At 43.1% G+C, this 11,890-nt stretch overlaps 1 protein-coding gene across 1 annotated transcript; it reads left to right on the forward strand.

Annotated features, from left to right (window-relative positions):
• The first annotated feature begins 5,461 nt into the window (after window positions 1-5,461).
• LOC147895479 (tRNA synthetase beta subunit family protein) lies at window positions 5,462-8,081 on the forward strand. Its single transcript, XM_087384152.1, has 2 exons — window positions 5,462-7,820; window positions 8,031-8,081. Exon 1 carries the CDS (start codon window positions 5,590-5,592, stop codon window positions 7,378-7,380), a length of 1,791 nt encoding a protein of 596 aa, XP_087240278.1. The 5' UTR covers window positions 5,462-5,589; the 3' UTR covers window positions 7,381-7,820; window positions 8,031-8,081.
• Window positions 8,082-11,890: the final 3,809 nt, after the last annotated feature.

The raw sequence follows: 11,890 nt of genomic DNA on the forward strand, positions 1-11,890 counted from the left end.
AAGGAATAGTCTCGAAAATAGCTATGGAGATGAGGACTATGTAGCTTATAAAAATGGTGGTGGGGTCTGAAGCCTGATGGAAATTAATATTTTGTTGTGAGCTCGTTAGTCTTTGCACATCTTGTTGTTGGATAAATTGATGTTTAGGGGGCACACTTATGGACATGGTCATGTGGTGTGTGTGCGCCAGTGTGCTAGTGCTTGTAAAGGACATGGTGTGAGTGCTAGTGAGCACCATGGTCACCTATGTTGGTGTGATTGAGATAAGTTTGGGACTTGGTGGTGAGGTTGATGGAGGACTTGGGGGTGTTACTGATGGAGACAATCAGGGAGATAATCATGGATCTGGAGCCACCTACTAAGGGGCATTCCACTATATGTAACTCTACTCATGAATGAAACCATACTCGCTTACTCTTGCTCATGCTCAAATTCTAACATGGTATCAGAGCTGGAGATCTGCACCCATTGCTACTGCACTCTGCTCTAGTCAAAATCATGCCTGAAAGCTGCTCAGTTCTGAAGGTGTTTCATCGCTGCCTTCCTGATTGTGGGTTATTGCCTATCAAAGCTGTTGCATTTGTGGCCTTCCTTTTCCAGGTCGATGCCGTCTTGACATGTAGGCTCTCCTCTGAAGTTTGAAAGATTTCTTTGGGCACTCATGAAAAAATTGAATGTATGGATAATCTTCAAACGGTTTCTCTGTTGTGCGATGGTGGCTGAAGACTCCAACATATTTCTTTAGTGCGGGATCCATTATGCAGAGATTGCAATCAAAGCAAGCTGCTCATTAAGGATTTGTGGCATGCTCTTCATTTCAGCGAAATGGCATCGCTTCTATTCAAGGAAACTAAAAGGGTTGTTGTGAATGGACTAAAAGCCCAGTCTGCCGGTGATAATGAGTTATTATCTCATCGTCGTCAAAGGAGAGATTGATTGTTGACATGGCATTGTATCAATTCCATCAGAATCAGCGGGAGCATGATTGAGCTATTCGGCTTTCATTGTTTTTACGGGGCAATACCGTGCTGGAAATTGGAGACAATATTTTTTCAACATCAGCAAATCTGTTCAAACTGCCGATATCGGACATGTTAGAAGAGCAGATAACAAAATAGGGACAACCCAGGAGCGGTTCCTACAGCTTGTATTGGAGGTGGACAATGTTGTTCACAGAATTCAAAGTGTGACGAATACATCATCTGGAAAGTATTTGAGGGAAGAACTTTCAGACGCCAGAATACCCACAATTTGTGATTGGACCCTGGATGGTCGTGCAAGGTTCACTGATGGTAGTGCTAACTTCTCCATGGAAACGGGATGTACAGGAGGCCTTTAACGTTGTGTTGGGCAACAACCAGCCAGGGATAGTGCATCGAATTAGTCCATCTGTTGGGAGTGCTCGAATTTTGGAGTGGTATTGCTAGAGTTTAGAAGTGCCGAGATCCTTTCGCTACAAAATTGCACAAGTTTCAGAACTGCAAGACAATTAGAAAACGTCTTTGCTTGGCTCTAAATTCAGTCACAGCATCAATCGATGCATTAGCTGCTCCAATATTAGGGCTTCTCTAATTTTCTTCTCCCTTGATCAAAATCAAAGGTTGCAATACCTAAAATTGAAGTCTCCCTTATGTGAACATTTGGGGCTTTTGTAAGAATTGCAGACATTTTACTATAGTTAGTGAAACTGATAGCTTTAAGGCCCTTTACTCTAACATTGGTGACTTCCCAGTTGGACATTTTGAGAGTCATGGGCTGATTGCCCTTGGTAGCTGCTCCCATGGACTTCACCGACATCTTTTGGGGCATTTTTGCCATGAGCTGCATTGACATATCACCGACGGGGAGGATGTGCACACTTATGTGTAGGCAGCTACTCAGGGAACATCTCTCATCTCGAGAGATTTGCATTCATTATGTATTCATTTATATGTTTGAGAGTCAATAAGGTGCTCTGTCATGGATAATCCATCCTAAAATGATATAGTATTTCCATTTTAGTTAGTCATGTTTGCCTGCTTTGAGTCATATGTCCTATGGTGATACCCAAAGACACATATTCCAAGTGGACTCTCTTGTTGTAAATTGAGGTAACCAAATTTGGAGGGAGGCCATGGTGGAGCTAGGGCGTCCACATGTGCCTACTGCCAATGCAACTGGAGTGAGACATGAAGGGCTACTGCCAGGGAAGAAGGTCATCAATTTAAGGAGGGGTGTTGGATAAATTGATGTTTAGGGGACACACTTATGGGCATGGTCATGTGGTTTGTGTGCGCCAGTGTACTAGTACTTGTGTAGGACATGGTGTGAGTGCTAATGAGCACCATGGTAGGTGTGTCAGGTGACTCATCAGTTAGGTGTCACCTATGTTGGTGTGATTGAGATAAGTTAGGGACTTGGTGGTCAGGTTGATGGAGGACTTGAGGGTGTTACTAATGGAGACAATCAGGGAGATAATCATGGATCTGGAGCCACCTACTCAGGGGCATTCCACTATATGTAACTCTACTCATGAATGAAATCATTCTTGCTATCGCCCTCATTTTCTCGCTTGCTCTTGCTCATGCTCAAATTCTAACACTTGTGAATGTCAAACACAAAATTTGTGAGGCAACGTATGCAAGAATTTCACTCACACAAATCTGGAATTTCATCCCAAGTCTAAATGGAGTCACACAGATAAAAGACAAAGAACATCCACCTATTCATTGTTAGTGTAGCCGTTGGACACTTTGTTGACTACCAAAATACCTTAGCTAAACACGGATTACAATTTTTTGAAGATTGGATGATCCAATAGGAAAGTGAGTAAGCGTATATTCAACAATATGTAAGCAAAACTGACTAAAACGATTGCAGAGTAAACAATGACGGATTGTGCCACCATGGATACTGTTTACAACCAGTAAAAATTCAAAAACATATTTATAGTATTCCACAGCATGCATGCGTGAAACCTAGACAACACAACCTTTTTTGTGCATCAATTCTACCCCGTGAGATAGAACGGCATATAGAGACATAGCTAATTCATTCATACCCACTGTGCCTAGTGATAGCTACCAGAAAAGACTAAGAAATAGTGCAAGGCCTTCAATTGTAATAGGATAGTTTCACAAGGCAAATGTTTGCGCTTTGTTATTTTCGGATCCACTTTGATAGGTTCGGCTAGAATGAGAGAGTGTATAAGCAGCCACCATACTTTGAGAAGTAGCCACAAAGACTAGGATTCCTTTTAAAAAATCATGCACAGAAGAGGATCGATCAACGTAGGCGACTAGTATGCAAATACTGAGCAACTCCAAAAAATAAGAGCAAAAGATGTAGCACCTTCTTTGTAAGCTTGTTTGGCAGCAGCTGCTTGGAAAGCCTTCTTTAGTGGTTTTTTTGCAGTCTTGCCTATCGCAGAGTGCCTCAACGAACTTGTTTTCTTCACTTGTTTATCGCGTGCATTAGCCATAAGAGATATTCTCATGCGAGCCTCCGTGCCACAGTCTTTAGATATAGTGTCACTTTATTCGTGGGGGTGAGATCATAAACCAACATAGGAGACTCAATTGGATTTGCTACAAAGTACGTTACTAGAAGGAGGACGATTGTTAGATTCAGTCATTGCAACGTGTGTACCCACACCCTCCATAATCGAATTTTCATCCACTTCAAGCTTGATTGGAAAGCTGGGCATGTTTGGACTCTATGGGGAATTGTATGCATCTTGCATGTAGCAATCTAAGTTCTTGCCTGTCTCTTCCTTACTCTTTATGGGAGATCCTTGCCGTGTGAAAACAAAAATGTGGATTGCTTAAATCGTCTTGCATGCATAGCACGAGCTTCGGACCAATGATTTGCACCTTCGAGAGCTTTTCTAACAAAAGGTGAACTAACCCAAATACGATGCAATGCACTTGGAAGTGGGTTCAGGGGAAGTGGAGAAGGTTGATGATGTGCTTCCAACTTCAAACATGGAATTTGGATAAGCCCCTCCATCGTGCACTTGATTGGAGAACTTCTAGAGCTCTGCGGATGGCAGGCACGAATTACAAGGTTTTGAAGTCGGAAGTTTGAAGTATGAATAAAGGAAGGAAGGAAGCAAAGATTAGCAAATACTAAGCTAGAAGTTCATGCTACCAGTCTCCATCGACTTAACAAAAAGTTCAATGCGAGAGGCCCTCAGGAGGGTAGAAAACAAAAGGGATAATGCAAAGTAGAGAAGAGCACAGGCAGTGAAGACTTGTCAAGGCACTCTTCCTTTTATATAAGTAGAGGAACTACAACGAAAACACAACTTCATAGAATCGGCGATAACAGCCACAGGAGAGAATTTGCCAAGAACCACCATGGAGAACACTATGGAACACGCCTCAGCAAACTCTTTATGGAGCAATTCCTACAAAGGCCACTGGGAGTAGAGCACTTGCTAATAGAATTGGTGATAACAGCCAAAACAACCCCCTAGAATCACAGAATCCGCGATCACAACAATAATTATCCAATCTATGAGCTCACCGATGCCGTCGAGTGACAGACTACTTCCTTCACCTACGCGCTTGCATGATTTTCGCTTGACGAACATTCATCAACAAACTCTAATAAATCTTTTTTGTGAGAACCTCCAAGAATACAAATTAGCGTTGAAATCAATGCACCACCAAACAACATCTACTCCCGCCGATGGCATCAAGAGACCACTTCCTCCACCTACGCTCTAGCAATAATGATGATCTCGCTAAAGGACCTGAGCATGCATGTTGCCCCCATGCATTTCACTCCACCAACACTAAGCGATGAATTGCAATAAATCTCTTTGGCAAGAGTCTCCAAGAACATAGACTAGCCAAGAACGCAGAGCAAAGGAGTGCCATGAAGGTGTCTGCCATCAAGAGACCACGCCCATCGAAACAAAAACGAAAAATCAGCAAGACTAGAGATCATGAAAGAACGCTAGTGCAATCACAGGCTTTATCTACCAGAGACCGCATGGAGCGTGGAATACATGCAAAAGAGCACCAATAAAATGGCAACAAATATCGTCTTTTAACTACTTCCCAAATGCCCCTTTTTTCCTTTCTCCAAGGGAAGACCCTTTACTACGACCGGGTTCAAAGCACCCTGTGCCCATGAGACTACAAAAGAAAAAGGATAGGTGTCGGGCGTGGTCTTTCACACCACTTGCCCGCCTGGTCTTAATAGTTAGGTTGCTTTAAATGTCGAATAAAAAGCTAATTGGCTTGTTGGTGGAAAAGATTCCTTGGAGAGACCTAATCTAGTTCGATCGCATTTCGAGCCACTTTTTTTGGGCGTGGGCGGGCTCCATATGCCGCCCACCATGTTTTGGTATTCTTGGGCGGGACCACTCATTCTATTGGGCCAGCTTGGAAGGTGGCTAGGGCAGGCCAAAAACATTGATGCAAAAGACCTTTAAAAAAATAAAAAAGAAATGCACAAGAGCTGATTAGGGTTTCTCGTTTAGGGGAAACTCTTGTCGGTGTCGATTCTTCATCACCCATTCTGTTTGTTCAGCTGAGAGGATATTGAGGCCCTGCAACGGAGGATTTGGAGCATTAGCTCATCCAATCGACTGCCCAGACCATGCCTACCGTCTCTCTTCGCCGCGATCTGCTCTTTGCGGCACTCCAACAACGATACACCGAAGAAAAGTTTGATGAACTCTGTTTCGAGTTCGGCATTGAGCTTGACGATGTGACCACAGAAAAGGCCATCATTAGGAAAGAAAAGCATCTGGAGCAAGAAGTTGATGAAGATGAGGAAATTATTTACAAGATTGAAGTCCCAGCTAACCGGTATGATTTGTTGTGTCTCGAGGGCCTTGCTCGTGCCCTCCGCATTTTCATGGGTAAGGAGCAACTTCCCAAGTTTCGTGCATTGGAGATGCCAGTTGACTCTTTAGTCAAGATGGAAGTAAAGCGCGAGACAGCCTTGATTAGGCCATTTGTAGTTTGTGCGATTTTGAGAGGAATTACATTTGATCAGGCACGGTATAACAGCTTCATTGATTTGCAAGATCGTCTACATCAGAATCTTTGCAGGCGAAGGACGTTGGTTGCTATTGGAACTCATGATTTGGACACTTTGGATGGTCCTTTTAGCTATGAGGCCTTGCCTCCTTCAGAAATCAAGTTTGTCCCACTGAAACAGACGAAGGAATTCCAGGCTGATGAACTTATGGAGTTTTACAAGGCAGACACAAAGCTTAAAAAATTTCTGCATATAATTGAGGGCTCGCCACTCTTTCCCGTTATTTATGATTGTAAAAGGCGAGTTCTTTCTTTGCCTCCGATCATTAATGGTGCACATTCTGCCATCACCCTTGATACCAAAAATGTGTTCATTGAATGCACAGCGACAGATTTGACCAAAGCAAAGATTGTATTAAACACAGTGGTAACTATGTTTTCTGAATATTGTGCAAACAAGTTCGTGGTTGAACCTGTTGAGGTCGTCTCAGAAAACGGAACTTCAAATATCTATCCAGATCTGTCTGTCAGGACCATGGAAGTCAGCTTGTCTTACATAAGTGGAGCTGTGGGTGTTGCGTTTGAAACAGAGCAGGTAGTGGATCTGCTGAATAGGATGCAACTACCTGCTGTGGCAGTTGTTGACAAAGATGCCAAAGGGCAGCGGTTGTGTGTCTCTGTGCCACCGACAAGAAGTGATATTCTACATCCATGTGATATAATGGAGGATGTGGCTATCTCTTATGGTTTCAATAACATCAAACATACAGTTCCAAAGTGTGTCACTCAAGGAAAGTTGCAGCCTTTAAATGAATTCAGTGATTTTATAAGGGCTGAGGTTGCCATGGCCGGATTTACAGAGGTTCTCACCTGGATATTATGTTCTCATGATGAGAACTTTAAGCTGGTTAAGCGTGAAAATAATGGGAACACAGCAGTGATTGTGGAAAACCCTCGGACAAGCGAATTTGAGGTTGTTCGAAGCAGCCTCTTGCCAGGACTTTTAAAAACACTTGGGCACAATAAGGATCATCCACGGCCTGTTAAGCTTTTCGAGCTATCTGATGTTGTTACTCTGGATTTCAGGAAAGACGTAGGTGCTGCAAACCATCGTCATCTTGCTGCTTTGTATTGTAATTCGAACTCAGGGTTTGAGGTGATTCATGGCTTAGTGGATAGGGTCATGCAAGTCGTAGGAGTGCTTCCTGTTGCAGCTGGTGAAATTTCAGGATACTACATTCAGCCTTCAAAGGAACCTGAGTTCTTTCCCGGACGACAGGCAGACATCATCTGCAAAGGATCACGAATTGGGACTTTTGGCATTGTGCATCCAGACGTTTTACAAAATTTTATTATCCCAGATCCATGTTCTATATTGGAAATTGATATTGAAGCACTCTTATGAGGAGTTTGTATTATTCTTTCCCAAGGCAAAAGGTTGCGAGTGTATTTTCCATTGTTTTGGAGCACCTATAATGTCCATTGCCGAATTTTGCATGCTTTAGCAGAGAGTTACCTGGGATAGCAGTGACCCCTCTTTCAAGTATAGCAGGCAAATAGGCTCCCTTGCATGCAACTGTGATTTGGGCTCATTCCTAAATGTTGTCATGATAAACTTGTTGGAAAGCATCAAATGCAAATGACAAGTGCTTGTAAATAGATTGCTGCATTAGAATTTAGGATGCCACCCTTCAAAAGTATGCGTTGCTGACATAATAGAATCTTTATGAAGAGGATATCATGGTGGTGTAGAACTATGAATACAGCACAAACTTCGGCTTGTTTGTCAGTAGCAGCTGTGATAACTTGAGCTAAATTTTCCCACAGGGTTTTGGTATTAACCTGGTAAAGTGGTTCCACCCTTTATAAATAAGCTTCTTTGCTCTGTTTTATTTTTGTAACAATATGTAGCTTTGTTGTGCATGAACTATGCATATCTATTTTTTTTTCCTAATTTTTGTTTTTGTTTTCGCTCCATTTATTGCTTCTTTCACAAAAAATACACTTGAATTTCAACATGGTAGCAAGATCTGACAGACTCATCATTTGCTCCAGTGGCTTTTTGGATTGACATCGTAATATGAGCCTTGAGGTGAAGGGAGAGTCTCAACTTATTATTGCACGTGGGCTTAACTAAAGTGAAAACTATCGAGTCTCATGCTCTCTCATACTCTTTCCTCAAAGTGTTTCACTCACTACCTAGCCAGACAACTCCAGGAGGCTGAAGCTAGCAGGAAAAGGAAGAAGTTGTGTGCTTCAACTCATCAGCTAGATGTACTCCTGATCAGGAACTTGAGAAGAGAGAAAGAGAGACACCTATGGGCATTTTATAATCCTCTGAATGGACGTCTTGTCCATCGGAGTCTTTTTTTTGTAATGGTTGTCGGCTCGTGCACCTTCTCTGAGTGTTTTTGAAGCCTTGTATGGTCGTTTGTAGTCTATTTGCATCGTTGGTCATTGTTTAAACGCTGCAACCTATGTAGGAGCTCAAATGCTCGTTCTGGACGTGTGTTTGATTTCATAGGCTCTCCTTCGAGCTGGCATATCATAGCGCCCTCTTCTCACATGTGACCCTACGAAGTGGCTGGCCTCTAGTGGTGAAAGGCCGATTGGTTGAGGAGCTTGCCAGCTCTGACATGTGTTAGATTTTGTAGGCTCTCCTTCGAGCTGGAATATCATAATGCCCTATTCTCACACCCTATGTAGTGGGTGGCCGATTGGTGCTTTGCACGAGGAAAATCAGCTGTCGTCACCTGCATTGACTGACGTGTCCTGAGCAAACGGAATGTTCTAGCATCTTGTTTGAGAACCAAAGCGCCCTGAGTGTTGTTTTGCCTTGAATCCTGGTCTAGGAGATAGCATACCCCAAAGGGCAGCTCCTACAGTGGAAGAAGACGAGCCCAAATGAATCGGAGACGTCTCAAACTAGAGTCTTCTATTTGACAAAATCTGTAATAGAGACCTTTCCATTAGTTGGTTGTCGTCTCATGCTCTGAGCCTTGTATGGTCGTTTGTGTCTATTTGCATTGTCTGTCATTGTTTAAACCCTGCAACCTACGTAGGAGCTCAAATGCTCGCTCTTATTCACCAGTTGCTTTTGCCCACGGCTGCTCAGCATCGACACAAGGCAGCTATTCAGGGTTGGGATTGAAGAGAATGCTCTCCACATACGCTCGTGAACGGAGGTGGAAGAGCTGTTGTAGTTGTCGTGGAGGCAATGGCTGTTGTGGGCTTCCCAACCACGAGCGGGAGGTTTGTCAGCACCCAAGCGATCATTTACAAGCAACCTTTGTCGATCCTTAGATGTTGTAAGCACAGAGGAAGGTTGACGAAGGACTGAGTGCCAGAGATAACAATATATGTATAATCTTCCCCTTTCTATCTCAACCATGGGCTTGGTGGATTGGTAAGGGGTGGATAAGGCGTTGGCAAACAGGATTTCCGGAGTTCGAATCCTGCTAAGGTATTCAGAAACGGTTCCATTTATATGCTAAGCATGGAGGATTCCTTTTGGTGGCTCGGCCAATTCAGCCAGTCCTTTTATTTGGCTGGGCTATCTTTTTGGTCGAGCTAGTCTTTCAAGGGCTCAAGCTATTTCTTTCAAGAGCCGATCATTTTTTTGAAGAGGTGGGATGTCTTTGAGGGTGCCTCCTTGTTGGCTTGGAGTGGGTTCTGTTTGTGCAAGGGGCCGTGAGCACTTGGCGTCCCAATTGACGTATAAGCATTAGATCCCAAGGAGGGGACCAACACAAGGGTGGAAGGGGGAAAAAAAAGAGAGACTTTGCCCTGTCACAGGTGGTAACAGAGCTAAAAAGAACTTGATTCTCATTTCAGTTTGGATACTTTGAAGTATTCATCTTGATACGTGATTGGGGAGTGCTTATTTGTGTGGCTCACTGTTCTGTGATTTTGAGGCAGACAGTTGCAGCCAGCAAGACCCTTTCTGTGAGTTTTTTTCTTCGAGGATGGGTGACTCCACCCAAAGTCTTCTTCAAGCTCCTAAGAGGAGTCGCACCAAGCTCAAGTTTTGCCAACATGAGATGGCCACTGAGAATGTGCTTTCTGAGTTGCTGGCTGCCCAAGGAATGCTACAGCAACAACTTTCAGATGTAAGGGTTGAGCTTGCCCAAGTGGTGAGCTTACCAAGGATGATGGGGGTTCTTCCGGAAGGCTTAAGGTGAGGCTTAAATAGCCCGAGCCGAAGAAGGGTGTACGAGGTGTGAAGGTATTGGAGACTTTTTTGTATGATATGTCTCAATGCCTTGCCCTCGCCAAGGTTACCGATCCTCCAGCAAGTTCTCCATGCCTCAACCTACTTGGTGGATGATGCCAAGCAATGGTGGATAACTACAAGGAAGATCAGAGGAACCAGTGCAACACTACATTTCGACATGCGAGGAGCTTCATCAGCCTTCCCTCCGACATTGAATAGAAGGCTCGTGATGCTTTGAGTAACCTCAAACACACCAGAACTTTGAGATGGTTCATTAAAGCTCATTCTTCTCTCATGTTGCAGATCAAGGAGATGAGTGAGGCTACTCACTCACGCTGATGAGTTTACTACATCAAGAGGCTGAAGCCATGGGCTCATGACGAGCTCATGAGATAACGATTGAAGACCGTGGCTGAGCCTCACAGATTGGCAAGAGAAGAACCAGTGTGAAAAACTTTCAAAAACCAGGACTGGTGGTTGGGGGAGCGATCCCTTCAAAGGCAAAAGAAAGTTCAGAATGTTTGGGCTTGACAAGGAGAATTTTGGTGAACCCCATGGTTGACCATAAAGAAGGAGGACCTTATTCTTTCTCTTCCTATCCCTAAGAAATACAAGACAAAGAATATGGGTGTGTTGTACCCTCGGCGGTCTCGAGCCAAGGGGGGGTGTGGGGGGGGGGGGGAGGGGAGGGAGGGTCACTATGTATAAACCCTATATATCATGTGCATTCAATAACTATTTGTAACAGGGGTGGGGCTAGGGGAGGGAGGGTCCCTATGTATAAATCCTATATATCATGTGCATTCAAGGATTATTTGTCATTTGGTAGAGAAGATATTTCAATTCTCTTCAATCCTTTGAAAGAGGTTGATGACAAAGTAATGATGGCCATCCTCAGGTTTGATACAAAATTTTTCTTAGCTTGATACTTTAGTATTTTGTTTGAATCTTATGAGCTAACGTTCTTTTCTTTGTGCGTATAGTAGGGTTATATCACAGTTTCCAAGATCAGTACAAAATCGTGTATTTATGCTAGATTCTCTTCTTTCTGGTGTACTTAGTGACGATAAGACAAAGACCATAGCCGATGTTTATGCCTAGTTGCAACCTTTAGATTTGGATGGTGTGCGAGTCATCTTTATGGCTTATTACGAGGCGTAAGTAGCATTACAAAATTATTTTTATTCTTTCATTGATAAGATGTGTCAAATAATAATTATTCTTAATTAATCATGCAGCTCATATTGGAATTTGGTAGTTTGGGACATTGAAGATGAAAATGTTGGCTTGTCAATTCAATTGAAGGCTTTCGTGGCTCAGTGTTAATGCAAGTATTGTCTTAATATGTTGTCACTTCCATGTTATGTATCATTAAAAGTTATGCAATACAATCACTCAATAATTTTATATCTTTGATGGGTAGGTCGGCACAAAAATTGGTGTCTTTTATTGGAGGAATCAAGCAACACCAAGGTAACTTAGTAGACACAAAAGATTTCAAAAACTGCATAGCAGTGGAACAAAATGATGGGCACAGTTGTGGGTGGAGAGCGGGCCACAATTGCATGATAGTCCTCAATGAAATTTTTGAACGGAACTCACATCCCTCAATGGCAGAATATTCAGAGATCGATCTACAGGCATTTATGGATGAGATCGTTCAAGATCTAATTGCTACAATCAAGAAACAACATGCGATAGA

This window comes from Dipteris shenzhenensis, chromosome 13 (genome assembly GCF_047967505.1).
Source record: "Dipteris shenzhenensis isolate YYH24624 ecotype China chromosome 13, Dip_SZ_1.0, whole genome shotgun sequence".
NCBI classification, from domain to species: Eukaryota; Viridiplantae; Streptophyta; class Polypodiopsida; order Gleicheniales; family Dipteridaceae; genus Dipteris; species Dipteris shenzhenensis.